Consider the following 18,326-nt stretch of genomic DNA (forward strand, 5'->3'; position numbering starts at 1 on the left):
GACATAGGAAAATATTGCACCATCATAACTATCAACATTCAACAATGCGACACTTGGAGGAAGTTTGGAACATAAAAAACTTTTGAAATACAAGAAATCATACTTCTAAAAAACTCCACAAATTAGAAACTAAAAATACAAGGTTTGAAAATCTGCACCAATAACAATAACGAAATATAAACCCATTTTTGTGTTTTAAAGTTTGTTAAGATTATTAACTTTTGTATTATTACTTGGCTCTGCCCACTTTAAAAAAAACAACAATGTTTAGTAGGACTGACTTTATTTATAAGAACAGCAGTATTTTTTAATCCCTCTGTGCAAAAGTGTTTTAAATGCCACATTTGTATATAAAGATATAGTATGTGACAGGTGACACAAACATTATAGATGTATAATAATAGACCATTAAAAAAATGTAATTTTATGATTTCTTTTTGTTTAAAAATGTCTCACTGTTTTAAATAAATAACCAATATAAACCAAATGATCTAGACCAGCGTTTTCAAAAACTTTTCTAAAAAGTTTTACTTGTCGATCTTAGGCAATTGATACTTTGCAGACCTTTAAAATTCAAGGGTCAGTTGACCCATGTTATCTTGTAGTAACACTAGTGCAGCCACGATTCTTTCTAATGTAACAACTTTCTAATTATTGCAAACAATTTGCTGATAGCAGGTAGTATAGCATAATAGATGCTTTATGATATCACAAGAGACATCATGAAACACCCTATATTATAGAATAATAAAGCAAACATAAAGACTAATAATGATGACAGATACTGTTCAAAACAGGGGTTGGCAACCTAAGGCCCGCGGGCTAGATCCGGCCCGCCAACGTAATTTATCCGGTCCGCCGCCTCATTGACAAACTAGGCACAAGTCTATTTCACATACTTTTTGACTATTTTAACTACGTATGTTTGAAAAATTTTCGCGCTTCCCGACAATGATTTTTATACATCCAGTTAGTTTACCTTTTGGTGCTTCGTTACCGTTGCAGCATAAAAGGCTGACAATTAGTGCGTCGTGGACAAACGAAATACAGATTCAAAATGTTTTCACATATATTTTTTAGCATTTTATTATTTTTGGCAGTGTAATAAAAACTTGCCAGAACTTTAAAAGAAATAACGGTATACCAAAATAAAAAAATGGCACTTGCTTCGCTTGCCAGGTACGCCCAAACTTCAAAAGTTAGCAAATACTGAACTAGATTAACCAATAAAGTTTTCGCGTTTTTTCAAAGTAGTTTTATTACACTGTATGGATGACGATGTGTGGACTCAAATTTTACGCCAAACAAACGTTTTTTTTTTCGCGCTTTGCGCCAACACTTTACTGCCTCCTTAAATGTAATTCAACACCTCTTTCAGTGCCAAAAAATTCGAGACCCGCCTGATTCACAGTTGTTCTAACATTTCAATAACGCAATTTTTAGTGAACATTTTGTGCGGCCCGCAGATACCTTTCTGAGTTTGGTTTTGGCCCGCGACTAGAAAAAGGTCGCCAACCCCTGGTTTAAAACATAGACTAATATTTAAAAACATACGCTAAAGCCTAATATTTAAAAAATGTTCAAAACGCAGACTAATGTTTAAAAACATTCGCTAAAGCCTAATATTATAAAACATTAAAGACTAATTCTCATTGCGGACCCTCTGAAATTGCTGCATGGAGCCCAGTTTGTCCACGAACCCCAATTTGGGAACTGCTGGTCTAGACTATTCTGCCATTAAACTTAAAATGTAATTGTATAGGATTATATTTTCCATATAACAACATCCTCCGCATAAGGAAGAATATCCCCCTTATAATTTTTTTTAGACATGGTTAATCCACTATAGGTGAAATATATTTATTTAAAATGGCATATAAAGTGATTGACCTTGATTTCATGCTTGAAAAGTCTAACGATTATTCGCTTTTAATATTTTATAAATTAATCATGTTTGTCAATTTTCTTTAAAGTAAAGATTGCAGGGTTAGGTTATATAACACAAATCTTACAATAACAAGATTCAGTTTAATAACTGGCCTTCATTTCGTCGCAGAATCCATCAAGGCATTTGATGAAAGCTAAGTAATGGTATCTTATATGTTCAGAAAGTTTATAAGCAGTCGTACTGAAAACAAAATAAATGAAATAAGCTCTAAAATGTTTCCATATATCACAGCTTGTCAATAGCTTTTTCGGAATGTGTAAAAATGCAGGATTGGATTGTAATTAACTTAACTGTAGTAAAATGTAACTTAGGGATATAACATAACATTGTCTCCTTTTGCAATCAAAGGTGCAACTTTGACAATCATATGTGACCAACTGACTAATTTACTAAAAATTGGCTAATTTACCAAAAATACTGCTTTGTAAACCAATTTGGTACACCAAAAGCCAAAAAGTTTGGCGGCCATTTAAAACTTTTTTTATTTTCTTATGATTTCAGAATATAAATTAATTAGCATTATGTTGTATTGTATTGTATAAACTTCTTTCTTCTTTAAACTAACATTAATCTATCATTGTGTATATATATGCAATTGAAATCTTGCTTTGTACAGACAAACTTGTATTAATAAGCAGACAATGTCATCCCATGACTCTTGGTATCGAAAGTCATCAGACAATGATGAAGAAGAAGAAGAAATACTTCTATCAGAAATGGGAGAGCAGAATGATCAAAGTCCTCTTTTGGAGCCTGGTAGCAATACATTACCAAGAATGAGGTACAGGTATAATGCCAATTTTTATTTGCTTTGCTTTAGGAAAAGTTTCAACTGCTTGCTGACTGATGCTGCGATTATGATCAGTTCAACAGAGATGGAACCTAGTCGAACTGTTTTTAAAACTTTGTCTGCTTCGGTTGGACCAAAATCCTGCCCGCCAAGAAGTTTATTATGGCCCTATGCTTATTTTCCAAAACTACTTTTTCAGTATTTTCTGCACTAATCTGACAATGCATCTGCAACTCTATCCTAGCCTGTAATTTAAGGAAATGTTCACTTTGAAGTCGATAAAGCACATAACTAAAAATAAGTGCAAACTTTTATATGTTTGGTTCACTCATTTTTAACATATATATACTCCACTAATCTCTCCTTTTGTTTTACCCGTTTTTAGGCATCCTTACAGACAAAAGGCTCCTTCTGTACTGTGGGCTTTGGCATTCTTTTTTTTTGTATATTTTGTGTGTTGAACGAATGTATTCCATCTTCTGAACGAACATTAATAGAATGGCCTTTTAATGCTATTAATATTTGACACTTTGCGGGATGTCTTTTAGCATAACATTCACACACAAATTCAATGTTACAACAGGTTTCTTAAGCTTACTTGTTTTAAAGTGTCACAGTATAACATATACTGTGTATGTTTTAGATCCTATTTGTGATCGGCTCGCCATAATATTTTATGTTTTTCATGCAGCTCGCTGTAAATAATTGCCCACCCCTCACCCCTGCAATAGAATCTGCAATTAGACCAACTGAATTGACACTTAAATTATGCAAATAAAATATTTTTTTCGCATTAGGCAGTAAAAATTGGCCCAGGGCTAAACAGCACCTTTTTTCTAAAAGGTTTGTGTTCCTTAAAAAGGAAACTAAAATTTGTTAAATAAATAAATAATTTTTGTTAAAACCGAAAAATCTTCTCTGTACGTTTAAGGTACAAGATGCTGTAAGAACATAATGCTCATTGCCTTAGGGAAGCAGGGCACAGTAGGTTAATATTACATGTTTATCTTGTGTGTTACTTGAAGTGAGTAATTTTGCTCACAATACTTTTACTAATCTGTATGGCGGACGGGAGTGTGATGTTTTTTTAATAAAGCAAGTAGATATTAGTTATGATTGTCTGTTTTATATCTTGATTTAAACTCTGTTTAAGATACCTGCGAATAAAATCGTATTGTGTCAAATCTGTTGGCAGTAGGGTTTATATCAAGGGTGACTATAATGCTTCTTCTTTTATACCCTTAAATGCTTTGGCAAACAACCACACTAAGTTGGTTGATCCCAAAATAACATATGGCTACTCCCTTGGTAAACAACCTGGTGTGCTTATAATTGTGGTCATACTGTGGTATTTCATTCTTGACTTAGTGACTTTACCGTTCAGTTCTGTAAAAATACTTGTATGTATCAGTAGAAAAATAAGTTGGTATGGGTGTGTTTTTTTACTACACTATATGTTATACAATTTGTTAACAAAAAAGTAGGCTTTTATTGTAAAATATTCTATTGTGCACTAAAGCTTTGACAGGATATGAATTAGGTTTCCTGTTAGATATTTAAACATGTTTTTTGTAGAGCTAGTGACTAGCTATTACAGTAAAGGTATTATATAATATACTGTTTATCATGAAAATGTTCCACAGGACAATTTTCTAAACTCTACAAAATTGTTAGCAAATTTAAAGCATTTTATCATGGATTTAAGAAAAAGGTTAATATTGTTGTTTATAGATATTTTTTTAACCGTTCGTTTTACATTAACATAAACGCTTTGGAAAAGAGGGTAAACAGTAATGTTTGTTCAAACACAATACAGCGCAAATCAATACATTTTAGTTCATTTAATTTTGGTATTTGTTTAATATTCCTAATATAATACCACCTTACTATTTTATATATATGTAAGAAATGTTACGTACACCCATTTTTAGGGCTGATTGTGTAGCATTCAGCAAGCAAAACTTTTAAATTTGAATTTGAAATAACTCTTTTTACCTTTGGCTATTTTTTACAGTTTTAAACTGTAATTTTTATAGCTGTGTTTGTGATTTAAGAATATTGACTTTAAACTTAGAATATAGGTATTTTATCTTAAAGAAAATAGTTTACTGTAGAAAATATTTTAAATTTGATGTTACCATTAACATTGTTACCCTTAGATTCTCACAACCTACAACAAGTCAACATTCAAAGGTGAGCGAAAGACAAAGGGAAGAGAGAAAGTACAAATACTCCCTTGTTTCTGTCCTAGTGATTGGCATATGCTTACTTCTAATGGTCAGCATTGGGCTTGGTTACAGAAAATGTGAAGGTGTGTTTCCATCTAGTTATTAAAAAGCAAGTATTATCATACTGCTATATATATTTAAAATGGTTGAAAAATGTGTTTATTACCTTTGAAAAAGAAAGTAAAACTGTTGTAAAACTGTAATATTGATGTGACCTAAATTTAGTTTTCTTAAATCTATTTTATACTGCGGTTTTAACATCTTTCTTAAAACAAATGTAAGATAATAATAGTTCTATCCATCTGGAAACAATATATTGTAATCTCTTTGTTTTTTATAGTTGATTCTGGTCCTGCGAAACCCACTGCAGCAGGTCATAAACAGGCTGTTTGTTTGGATAATGCAACCAAATTTCCTTTCCCATGGCAAGGTTACAGGTAGATAACTTTATTTATATGTTTTTCCAGTATATATCTTGAAGTTATAATAAAATGAATAAAGTTATTTTTTTAATATTGTAATGACGACACAAAGCTTATGCAATTTTAAAATTTGCAATGAGTGTGCCCCTTAGCAAACCCCAATTAGGTTTTGCAAGTTAATAACATGATAAAAATGAATAATTAGTAGGCCCCTTTGGTTAATTCTTTGTCAATATTTATTCACTGTGGTTTCCTTTGTTTCATGACTGTTCTATTCAGATTGCCAACTGTGATTTTGCCCTTGGAGTATGACATCTTTCTGCAGCCAAACATCACAACCCAGAAATGCACGGGTGAAGTCACTATGACATTGGAAGTATCTGAATCAACCCATGACATAATTCTGCACAGTGCAACCACTCTTAAAATTATAGATGTGTCATATTCAACAGAAAATGGCAAGATAAAACCTGTTCAAACCATGTATTGTGTAAAAAAAGAGATGCTTGCATTCCGATTTGAAAAAGCACTTGATGCTGGGATGGTGTATAAGCTAAAAATCAATTTTTCCTATGATCTTGTTTTCGGTCTTGAGGGATTCTATTTAAGTCGCTATAAAAAATCCACTGGAGAAGATATGTTGATTGCAACAACCCAATTCGAACCAACTTCTGCCCGGGCTGCTTTTCCCTGTTTTGATGAACCTGCATTTAAGGTTTATAGCTAGTTTTTAATTTATTCCAATTGTTTTGGTGGAAAATTATTATGTTACTAGTTTACTATGTGTATTTTGGTGTTTGGACATGTTAATCTTTTTAGTGTTTTTACAATACTAATGCTTTTAAACTTTTAAGTATATATATATATATATTTGATTGAAATTCGGCAATATGCTGTATCCACAAAATATTGGTGTTAATTAGGATTTTTGTGTTAAAATATAAGTACATGATTTTTATCCTGGTTTATTTACATTTTGAGACTATAACTTTTGCTAAACTGCCATTTTATAGCTGTTTTAGTTAAAACAATATGCCCTCACTATAGCAAGAATTCATTAGAATTTTTCATGCTAAAAGACAAAATAGATTTATTACAACATGTTTGGAGAAATATTTTTAATGTTTTAACACTGAGATGCTTACTGCTTTCCCTATACAGCCTTAGGCCTCTACAGCTGATAAATAATTGATGCATGTGCATTAAAACTACGCTCAGAATATTTTATTAGAAGTTGTTTTCTGTTCTGACTGGCATATTTTATTTTGTGGATTTAAACTTGAGCCTTTGCTTGTGGAAATGTTTTAACATTTATTTAATTATTACTGGTAAATATTGTTCCTCTGTTGATGTGTGCCTACTACTTTTATCATCACTAGTGTTGGATTTGTTTTTATACTGATTATTATAAATTATTTATTAAGTAATGTGAAGTGCAATCACCACATTATTTTATAAAAATGTTGCAATAAAAAAAAAAATATTAGCATAATATTATATCAACAAAATATATATTAATGTGCATTTGAACCTTGTTAAGGATCACAGTAGATGCAGAAATTTGAAGAGTCTGCACAAAACAAAGCCCAATTTTAATATTATATGTGGAAAATAATATTTTTATATACTTTATAGGTCAATGTGTCACTCAGCCTGGTCAGAGAGAAGCAGTACAACACTTTATTTAATATGCCTCTTTCCTTGTCAAAGCCGTATGCAAACGGAGACCTTGTGATTGATATTTTTCCTCCAACACCAAAAATGAGCTCCTATTTAATTGCATTTGTGGTTTCTGACTTTGAAGATGTGTCTAGCTACTCAAAATCTAGGGTCAAGGTTTGTGCCACTATTATTCTATGTTTTAATAATCTATACATAAATTGAACTCGAAAAAATGCTGACGCCGCACTTACACAGGTATTTATCCAAATTTGCTACATGCGCATTGCGCATGTACAATTAAACACAACCTCATGCGGTAAATCAGTAAATTTTATCGCATCCAATTATCCATTATAAACAGCAAAATTGAATATGTATCCAGTTTGGATTTAAATCTAAAGATCCGATATTCTACTTTGAACAACCTTAGTCAAGCATACCGAAAAGCAAGCTAAGGTTTCAAATGTGTCGAAAGTACAAGGGAAGTGTTTCAATACATTTTTCTGTGTCACAAAAATCCATATTTTGTATTGCAATGTAGCAAAGTAAAAAAATTTGAAGCACTCTAGTGTTACAAAAGTTTTGTGCCACGTTTTAAACTTACTTTAAATGTTTTCTACATAAAAGCGTTGGTTGAGCACTTAAAACAATCAAATGTAACCGTTTATTTAGGTGTCCGTATTTGCCTCACATGACAAAGTTGGACAGCTTGATTTTGCCCTTACCACTGCTGTTAAGGTCCTGGATTTTTATGAAGATTTTTTCAAAATTCCTTTTCCTCTTCCAAAAATGGACCTTGTTGCTATACCTGACTTTTCAGCAGGTAATTTCTCCAGTTGCAATAAGTTTTAAACTAAAAAACTTCTTGTTTTAAGTATTTTAGGATTGTCTTTAAAATTTTTATATTTTAGTTAAATTGTATTTTAATGTTTATTAACTTTAGGGCAATATGTTTGAAGATTGAAATGGAAAATGAATATCAACCCCCATACAGAAATAAAAATCATATTTTGATTTTTAGCATGTAAAATGAGTTAAGATTAATTAGGCCATTTAATCTGTGCTACCTGCTATATTAATTCCACATGCTTGTTAACTATGTGAATACAAAAGTACTTGTAAATTAGTTTTGTGCAAAACTTTTATTGGAGGTGAAAAAAGTATTACTATGAATAGTATACCATCCGAACAACATCTAAAGAATTTCATAAACTGCATTGTACTATTATTATCTACATAAAGGTATATTAAAACAATAGGCTAGTTAAAGGTCTATCCAGTGATATATAGATGTGAAATTGACCGTATGTTGAAGAACCCCAGTCTACATTCCTCATTATCCGATTAGATTCTCAATATTAAAATGTGGTTGATTTTTGGTAGAAGTAAGACGTTCCCTTTATGACACATTGTTAAATATATTAAAAGGGTGTATATAATGCATAGCTCTAAATAAACTCTAAGACATGTTCCCTTTATGACACATTGTTAAATATAATAAAAGGGTGTATATAATGCATAGCTCTAAATAAAAGCACATACACATATGTGTACAAGAACTGTGATTTACCCTTCTGAGGTCAATTTTTGACTCATGGCTTAGGTGTCATTTGACACCAAAAGCCTTACACAAACTAACTGAATAAATCGGTGATTGATGCTCACAAAGCAGGTAAGAAAAACAACTACCCTGTGGTGAGTACAAACTCACAACCAACACTCTACCTCAACTAAACTACACAGGCTCAGAGGGGGCGAGTCAAGAAACTTGATCATTGATTAAATGATTTAGTTAGCCTTTTAAAGGCTTTTATTGTAGCACAAAATGAATTCTATGCTCCCGAGTGCTAGCTTCAGAGCTAAGATATTGGTGGATTTAAAAGGACAAACAGAGAAAATGCCATTTAGCATTCCTAAACTATCATTAGACCTAAAATTTGCTTGATGTACCTGAAAAGCCTTCGCGTAATACTAGTCAAACAATGTTGTAATTGAACCATAATACTCTTTTAAAAAGTAACTTTTTGAAGGTGCAATGGAAAACTGGGGTTTAATCACATACAGGGAAACCGCAATACTCTATGACCCACTTACATCATCGATAAGCGATCAAGAGTGGGTAACTATTGTAATAGCTCATGAAATATCGCATCAATGGTTTGGAAACCTTGTAACAATGGATTGGTGGAATGACTTATGGCTGAATGAAGGTTGGTATGTTTACCAAATTTTAAAATCGTGAATAATTAAAATGACCAACCTAAATGGGTATTTTTAACTAGGTTTTGCAAGCTTCATGGAATACTTTGGTTCAAATGGAGTTTACCCAGAGTGGCACATGATGGATGAATATCCCTTGGCTCATGTTTATCGGGCCATGTCCACTGATGTTTCACGGCATACGCACCCAATCTCAGTTACTGTAACAAACTCAGCCGAAATCAGCGAAATTTTTGATGACATTTCGTATTCTAAAGGTCTGTTTGTGTAGAAGTGTTCAAAGTATACAAAAACCATAAAATGAGATAAATTCTGAAAGGTAAAGTCTCATACAGAGTTCTTTGCAAAACATGCAACTTTTCCTCAAAATATTAGTGTAATATTTCCAAATTTATTTAAATTAGGATCTCACAATATATTGTAGGCTGTGGCAAAAAATTGTCAATTTAATTTGTTTCCCCAGAAATGACACCTCAATCAAATATTAGCATAATAATAAACAAAATTACTGCAAAGTGAGAACCTCACAATGTAATGCAGTTCCAATTACAGTGCTGATTTAAAAAAAAAAAGTATTGTTGTTAACTTAATTTGTTTCAGGTGGCTCCCTGATTTCTATGCTGAAAGACTACTTTGGAAAGTTCTTCTTTGAAGGTGTGAATACCTATTTGCGACAGCATGCTTACGGTAATGCAAACAACAAAGATTTGATTAAAGCGGTTGCTGATGCTGCTCTTCCCAAAACTGTTGATATACAAGTATGAAACAAATGTTAATATTTTAATTTATTATGGGATTTCATTCTGTCATGTCAATAAGCAATTTTAAGTCGTTTAAATGTTGTGTTAGCCTATGGAATGTATACAGCTTGTCACGATAAACCAGGTTAGTAATTTAAGGAAAATAACTCCCCAAGAGTTGTGCCAAAGGTGCAATTTTTTTTGTGACATTAAGCAATACATAAGGATGAGGCAAACTACAATTTGTTGGCTCACATGTCTGCTTTTCTTAATCGGACATTGTTTCATAGATAAGCGTTTTGAGCAAACTCATGTGATTAAAACCAGTTTAAATACGCCTAGCATGAAAAACAATTGCATTTATTTGGTTAAATTTGCAAAATTTTTCAAGTGACACATTAGGTACCTAACAGAGATTCGCATATTGCTCGAAATAAAGGTATTTATAGTCCAATTTAATGGAAATTGTTTGCCATGGTTACATAGCGCAACATGCCATAATCATAGTATGCATTGGGCTTTTGTGCTGATTAGATTTGTGCAACACAGATACACATACAACACAAACAAAGTTTGCACGAAGCCTTAAACTTTTTTGCATTTACATGTTTAAAACTGACAAAAACTATACTTTATTCGAGTGGAAAAGGATGGCCTGGTGTGCATGTATTACAACTATTCTGATTACTTTGTCAATATGCAAACACACAACAATCTGCCTAGCACTGCCCTTTTTCCCAATAAATAACGTTTTTCGCACAGTTGGTTTTTCAGAATTGCACAACAAAATTGAATCAATTCCCAACAATTGTAGTGTGGAGCATTTCTTCCTGTTGATCCTTTAAAATATATATTAGATTGAATATGTGTGAAAACAACAACAAGTTTTTTTTGTGTTTTTTTTAAATAAATCTAATTTTTGCACCAATTTCTTTGGTTTGCTGTCTAATTGCTATACTACTTTATATTTTTTCCAAACTTGAAACCCTACATTTGGTTAAAAGTAAAGGCGTGAGAGCTAAGCTGAATGTTGTTCTTTCTGTGACAAAATAAACAAATTGATAAAATTTAAGGTTCAAACTTAATATTTTTAAGATCACAGAGTTCTACATGTATGTATGCATCTTTGATTGACTTGGATATGGGTATGTTGTATGGCCAGAGGTTGCGAGTTCAAACCCCATTGCAGGCTAGTTTTTTTTTCTAGCCTACCTTACTTGCATTATTGCTCAACAGATTCGGTGAGTCTGCGATGCCCTTTGGTTTACTAATAACATGTAAGCCGTAATTGTTGGTCAAAAAGCAGCTTCAGAAGTACTGCTTTACAGTTATTAAACACATATATATGTGACTTGTGTCTGTATCTTTTTTTGAATAGTAATATGGTGCTGTAGATTCCCTTCCACAAGAGGTTTCTTATACTAACAAGATGCAGCGAGCAATGGTGTCATTGTTGTTCCTTGACATGCTCCCCTCTTGAGCCTGTGTAGCTCAGTTAGTAGAGCAACAATCCCATTATGGCTAGAGGTCGGGGATTTGAACCTCACTGCAGACTAGTTGTATTTATAGCCTACTGAATCTTAATCGACTGATTTGGTTAATCTGTCGAAGGCTTCTGGTGTTAATGTTTTTAGGTTTTAAAGTCACAATTTGTTTTTTTTTAAAGCTAAGTTGTGTTCGACTGTTAACTTACTACTTTCTAGAATTTTTTTTTCAAGATAAAAACCATGGGTTGTATCGCAAATCATGACTGTAACGCATAGATAAAGTTGATCCTGACTAACACTTATTCCACTTTAACAAGTATTAATACTACAGTTTGGCATCGGTTATTAGTTCAGATCCAATGCTATTTGACATTCTTGTTTTATGATCATTATGTTTTAATCCAGTGATTAAAAACGATAACTGTAATACGCCCGGATGCCTAACAAAATACTGCATTCTTTACAAATGTAAATTTTATTAAAGCTCTTTTTAATAATCAACATATGATATGATGTATTTTACAGGCTATGATGGATACATGGACAACAGCCCCAGGATTCCCAATTGTCACTGTAACGAAGGCGGACAATGGCAAAGTAATTAACATTTGTTTATACTTATGCTAATGATAATATATTTTATAATCCCTGGTATGTATATAAAGTCATTCTGAGCAGGATGATTTACCAGTATTGTTAAACAAGGGTGAAAAGATTTTTTCTTTTTTTAACAGATTAAGATTGAACAGCAAAGATTTCTCTACTCTATTGGCAAGCAGGACACCACTTCTCTTGGCACCATTTGGCAAATTCCGTTGTCATATATTACTGACATCAACCCTAAAACCATCAATCACCATCTGCTCGTAAAGCAATCCACTTTTGTTGATGCTGACTTCAATTCTTGGATTAAATTCAACCACAACGAAGCAGGATATTATTTGGTAGTAGATATATTACATTAGTGTACGAAAAATCATGTTGATCTTAATTTGTATTGTACGATAGGACTATAAAACTATACTTTTAGAACCAACGACATAGTAAAACCAAATACGCAGCAATATCCAGTACAGAATAAGATCGAAATCTGCCGGAATACATTTTAAATTCATCCGAATAAGCCCTAAATGGCAAGAATAACACCAGGAACCGTAGGTAGAGGGTATGGGATGATCAGGGCTGGTTGGTCTGGCATCGGCCGTTTTAATGACGACGTTAGTACTCCCTAGTTTGACCGGTCCTTTTTGAGCGGTGCTGTTGTGGCATCAGATTTTTGGTCCTGTGTGGGGTTATTGGTGGGTAATGGGTGGGGTTAGAAAATGGATTAGGGTTGAAATTATTAGGGGAGTTAGTGATGGGGGTTTTAGCTTTGGTTAAGTGTTGTTTATGCCTGATTCTGACCATTAAGGTCTTATTCCGACGAATTTAGGGCTTATTCCAATTTAAACGGTACTATGTACCTTAGGTTTTAGTCTTATTTTGTATTTTATTCTGCACTGTGTTTTATTCTGACGTTGATGTTGTTCTTATCTTGGTCTAATGGCTAAAGTCCTTTGAAACATATACAAAATGTACAATTGGGTGCCATAGGAATTATTTTATGCTTCTAAGAGTACTTAGCAGCTGGCTTGATGCTTGTAGTGCTATTGTGGTATAAAGTTCAATTTATTTTGCAAATGCTTCAAGGTAACCTATGAAAAAAGCATCTGGACAAGTCTTTCAAAGCAATTACAAAAGGACCACACCATTTTTACCCCAAATGACAGAGTGGGTCTTATCGGAGATGCATTTGCCGCCGCACATACAGGCCAGCTATCCTACGCAGATGTGTTTGAAATGATACAGTTTATCAAAAAGGAAACAAACTATGTTGTGTTTGTGAAAGCACTTAGCTCACTTTTCAATATCAAGAATATTCTCAAGTAAGTGATCATGATATTTTTGTGTATATGTTTATTACTGTTTTATATTTCATTTTACTAGCTTTTGTTATCACTGCAAAAGTTTTGCTTTTAAATTCCATATTGCAATTTTTACATTTTATCAATGCACCATACGTTTTATAAACCTGCCTGAGGTTTAGACAACACCAGACAATGAAAACTGCCTAAACAGTGTAATTTATTTTTGGATTTATTGTGTTATGTTTAGTAGTTGTAATGTGTTTTGAAACAAAATCTTTTTTGCCTTTTTATTGGTTGTTGACAAAAATGTTTAAACTACATTTATTTAAAGATTTCAGCTGGATGAAAAAACCCACAAAAAGATGAATGGTTTTATTGCCTACCTTCTTCAACCAATGTATGATAAGATTTCATGGAAGGATGATAAAGGCCTTGATAGGCAGCAGGCAAAGTTACAAGCAAAAATAACAACAAGTATGCGCAAGTAAGTAGCAATCATAAATGACCAACAAAGCGCCAAATTCAACCCATTTTCATGGTTGGGCTGAGGTAAGCCCAGACTGTTGAAGTGTCAATTTTAAATGATCTTGTGATATTTATGAAAGTTTATGATATTTTGAGGTCAAATTAACCCTAATTGCTGATAGTAGAGCAAAATAGGAAGCCATGTGTCAGGGGTCTGCAACCACAAATGACACGCTAATGATTAAACTCGCAAGTTATATCACCTTAGGAAAGTACAACCATTACATCACTTACACTAGCACTAACCAAATGATTGCACATATTTCTAGTTCGATCTCCTGTGTTTGTGTCACAATTTGGTGTCATAACTGTTTTATTTAACATTATTTTTGGGGATGTTAAACGTGTTGATTACGGCTAACTGTTCGTATTACGGCTAACTGTTTGTATTGCGGCCACAATGCCGAGCTTGATGTTTACTGTGTTAAGTGGCATGACGTTTACTGCATTCTACATTAAAAGTAAGCAAGTGTGTTTTGTGCGACAGAGAAACCAAGCTAAAAGTCAAACTAATAGTTTCTGGGTACATCGGCTTGAAAAGCGTCGGAGTATATTTCAAAATGACGAACACAGTATTGTGTACGTTACAGTTCGTGCTTTTCAGCAGGGTTAGTTAAAATTTCTGTTATAATTTCAGTTAAACTTAAAAAATTGGGTTTATCTAAAATAAATTAGATGTCAGATCATAGCAGAACTGTGGAGTGTGACTCAGGGGGCTCAAGTAAGACTAAGAAAACTACCCGATGTGTGCGCACTGCGCATGTGCAGTACCAAATTTTGAAACTGATAAGACAATGTAAATTTTTAAGGTGAAATCGCGTATGGTTGCACATTTTTCATAAGCCTTACCAAGAGATTGCTGAACATCCATCTTTTTAATTACGAAATCGCACATTTTATTTGGCATGCGAGTTGTTGATATTTTGACATTATTTATAAAAACTAGCACACTACATATGAAAAATTAACCACTCGCACACTACATATGAAAAACCAACCACTCGCCTACTAACACTAAGAGTGCTATCCTATTGCCCTAAATAAAAGTATGTTTACAGTTAAAAGAGTAAACTTTAACATTTAACAAAACGCGCTTTAGCTGTTTTTTTAGATGGTCAATGACTTGATGACTGGACTTGTGCACTTAACTGTTTTTAAATGACTTAACATGACTTAAGTCATTTGAACTAAGCATTTTTTTAAATTGCATTATTTATCTCAAGTTTTGCCTTAAAACGATTTGCTGGCTTCATGTTGCACTTTGTGCTATTTTTTGCGGAGTTGTTGCTCACATATTAATCGGAAAAGTTGCCAATTTTTTAAATTTAATGTTTAATTTTGTGACAAGGACTTGACTCCCTTTAATTATAAAATAACTGGGACTTAAGTCGTTTCAAAATGACTTGATATCAACATTGATTAATTAAAGTGGACATGAATATAGGTTAAAGACTATTGTTTCATATAAGAGGATATTGTGTAGAAAAAAATATTTTATCATATGTGTTATATTGGGATGGTGATGTCACTTCATCATTACAAGATAAAGTTTAAAAATATATGCCAAGGGTAAAAACAGCACAAAATTGTCAGTTACATCACAGAATTCTTATCCCGAAATTTACTTCCTTTTTTCAGGTGTGACTATGTACCATGCATTAATGTTGCTCTATCTGAGTATGAAAAATGGGTGAGTAACGACACTGGAGTAAACCCTGACGATCTGCCAGCTATATTTGGTGCAGGTACTCAATAGAAAACAATAAATTTAATTATAATTTTCCAAAGTGTTGTGCATGAGCCAAAAATCAGTGTGTAAAGTGACACTATTAATAAATGTAAAACCTGTTTCGGCTTCAATAGATGTCATGAGAATTATGGAAAATTATTTTACTTGCAAATATATAAAAGTTGCCAAACTCAAAAAGATAGTTCTTTTGGATATTTACTATTTGCAACAACTCCAAAATATAATAAAATATAAAACAGAAGCACATGGAACATTTGAGGATGTTTTTTTCACGGGCCATTTTTTGTACTTTTATTTGTACCTTGCTTAAAAATAACTAGGATTGGCATTTATTTATTGGTATAAGGCTCAAATATAACTAGTTTGGACACTTTTTTGTTTGTATGTCGTTTGTATAAAACTAATTCTGTCACTTTTTTAATCACACATACCTTTAAAGCTTAGTATGTGTATTCACAACAGAATCTTGCCCTCCAACAGAACACATAATGCCTTAAATAAAAAATAGCAAAAAAAAAAGCTTGAGAAGCGCACCGCTCTGAACAAAAATCAGTCAGCAAAGGTCAATTTTTTACTATTTATTTGTACAGACAAACTGATGATGCCATTTATATGGCGAAATGCATATTTGTATTAAAATTTTTAGACCTTTGCCGACTGATTTTTGTTCGGAGCGGTGCGCTTCTCAAGCTTTAACATAACTTGAAATGAACTAAATTGGGTAACTTTTTGGTGGTACATTACTCAAACCAAGCCAGGATTTTTTTCAAATTCAGCTTAAAAAAACTGTTGTGGGCACTTTTTTGTTTCTATTAATAAACTATAGCCAGAGTAAAATAGTGAAATAGATCCAACAAGCTGGTCATACATTTGACAATATGACAGCTTAAATTAATTTTATTCTTCGATTTTAAAAACAGCTGTTACACATGGATCCATAACCAACTGGGACTATCTGTGGAGTTTCTTTGTAAATTCAACTGATGCCAATCTTAAGCGCAAAATTTTGGCTGCACTTACCTCTACTGTTGATGTTGAAAAGATATTGTTTTTGCAAAGTCAAGTCCTAAAGGCAGAAACAATCAGACCTCAGGTGGGATGGTCTAAAATGTCTTATAAATCTGAATGAATTTATGTTAGACTTCCAATCCCAATAGCAACGTTTAACAAGAACCATCAATAACAAGTTTTTAAATCAGCAAGAATTATTAAAAAAATGTTCTTATATAACTTTTTTAATTTTAAAAATATATATCATCATAAATGATTTGGAAATTTTTAGCTAACTTAAAAAAACTGAAGTGTTTATAACTTATAAGTACTACAACCATTTTTTTTGCAAAAATAGTTTGATATTGCCTTTTTGCACTTTGTCTTATCAACAATAATGCAGACAAAATTAGACTCACAAAAAATGTCAAATGTTTGCACTGATGAGATGACCTGTTTTCTTTTATTCGGTTGGTTTGAATACTTCTTGTATGGTCAGCCTCGATATGGACTGACCACTGCTCAACCATACTATTAAAATTTAATACATTCTCTTGTATTGTCAATCAAGTGCAAAACCTCAACCCATCATAATAAGTTTAAAGCAAAAATGACGGAATTAATCATTGGCAAATATGTGTTTTGTTAAAATAATTTAAGTGAAAAAAATTCAGGATTCTTCCACGGCCATCGGTGGGCTTTCCGGAAACCTGGTTGGGGCTTCGTTGACATGGAAGTTTGTGAGGCAGAATTGGGATGAGCTAATTAAAACAAATCCGATTACTGGTTTTGGCTTGCGACGAATCCTACAGGCTTGTCTAGGTGAAAAACTTGATAGTACCTTTTGTGCTTGCAAATAAAATTTAATGGTTACACGTATGTAAGCTCATCTGAAACTTCAGGCAATTTTATTTTTAATAATTTTAGGAACTCACAGCATATATATATCATCTAAAAATTATACTAAATGGCTTTGATTAAATATTTTATTTGGATAATTTAAGTTATGTTATGCTTTGAGTTGTGATAAAAAAGCAGCAAATTTAATATTTACTCTTTCAATGCATAAATAACAGGGACACTGTCTGATGCAAGTGAAGTTACAGCTGCGGAAATGTTCCTAAAATCGAAGGGGCTAGCTGATATGAAGTATATCAAACGAAATCTAGAGGCAGTTCACATAAATTTGTACTGGATAGAAAATCATCTAGGCTCAGTGAAATTATGGCTCAACAACAATGAGAAAGTGTGGTCGCCATAATGTTGGTATAAGCATTGTTTTTGTTATGTATTTTAGTAAATATTTTGCCTGAAAGATTTATAAGTTGTGTCTGCAATCATTTAAGTAATATCAACATTCTTCTAATTAAATAATTCTAAACATTGTGTATCCATCCAATGCAAGTTTTTAGCACAATTAATTTTTGCTGTTTTGATATCATTAATGAGCTAACTGATAAGTGTGTGATGCGCATAACTTTGGTACAATCTAAGTTTATTTTAATTACATGTTTTGTGTTGCATTTGTACATTTCAAATCAATATCAAAATGGGAGGTTATAATTGTCATTATTTGAAAATTGCACTACATAATAATTTAATCCTGGACTCCTGGTGAATAGTTTGTAAATTGTAAATTAACAAACAAAAAATTGGT

General features: G+C 32.6%; 1 protein-coding gene across 2 annotated transcripts; it reads left to right on the forward strand.

Moving 5' to 3' along the window:
* The first annotated feature begins 5 nt into the window (after window positions 1-5).
* LOC146137806 (endoplasmic reticulum aminopeptidase 1-like) lies at window positions 6-17,997 on the forward strand. Of its 2 annotated transcripts, none has more exons than XM_083394764.1 (18): window positions 6-142; window positions 2,565-2,735; window positions 4,898-5,049; window positions 5,307-5,403; window positions 5,668-6,103; window positions 7,024-7,224; window positions 7,723-7,873; window positions 9,081-9,260; window positions 9,333-9,527; window positions 9,871-10,028; window positions 12,023-12,094; window positions 12,232-12,441; window positions 13,187-13,422; window positions 13,736-13,888; window positions 15,568-15,674; window positions 16,600-16,772; window positions 17,344-17,491; window positions 17,746-17,997. In XM_083394764.1, the coding sequence occupies exons 2-18, from the start codon at window positions 2,590-2,592 to the stop codon at window positions 17,928-17,930; spliced, it is 3,000 nt and encodes a 999-aa protein (XP_083250890.1). In that variant the 5' UTR covers window positions 6-142; window positions 2,565-2,589; the 3' UTR covers window positions 17,931-17,997. The 2 variants fall into 2 exon arrangements, with proteins under 2 accessions (XP_083250890.1, XP_083250891.1); XM_083394765.1 differs by having other exon boundaries at window positions 2,565-2,729.
* Window positions 17,998-18,326: the final 329 nt, after the last annotated feature.

This window comes from Ascidiella aspersa, chromosome 7 (genome assembly GCF_963924565.1).
Source record: "Ascidiella aspersa chromosome 7, kaAscAspe10.2, whole genome shotgun sequence".
Classification (NCBI taxonomy): Eukaryota; Metazoa; Chordata; class Ascidiacea; order Phlebobranchia; family Ascidiidae; genus Ascidiella; species Ascidiella aspersa.

What these genes read in the sequence shown, in the direction of transcription:
- LOC146137806 (XM_083394764.1), top strand. Translation starts at nt 2,590, where the DNA reads ATGTCATCCCATGACTCTTGGTATCGAAAGTCATCAGACAATGATGAA. An exon ending in ACGAAGCAGGATATTATTTG is followed by an intron (nt 12,442 to 13,186) that starts GTAGTAGATATA and finishes AAATGCTTCAAG; the next exon opens with GTAACCTATGAAAAAAGCAT. An exon ending in AATCCTACAGGCTTGTCTAG is followed by an intron (nt 17,492 to 17,745) that starts GTGAAAAACTTG and finishes CATAAATAACAG; the next exon opens with GGACACTGTCTGATGCAAGT.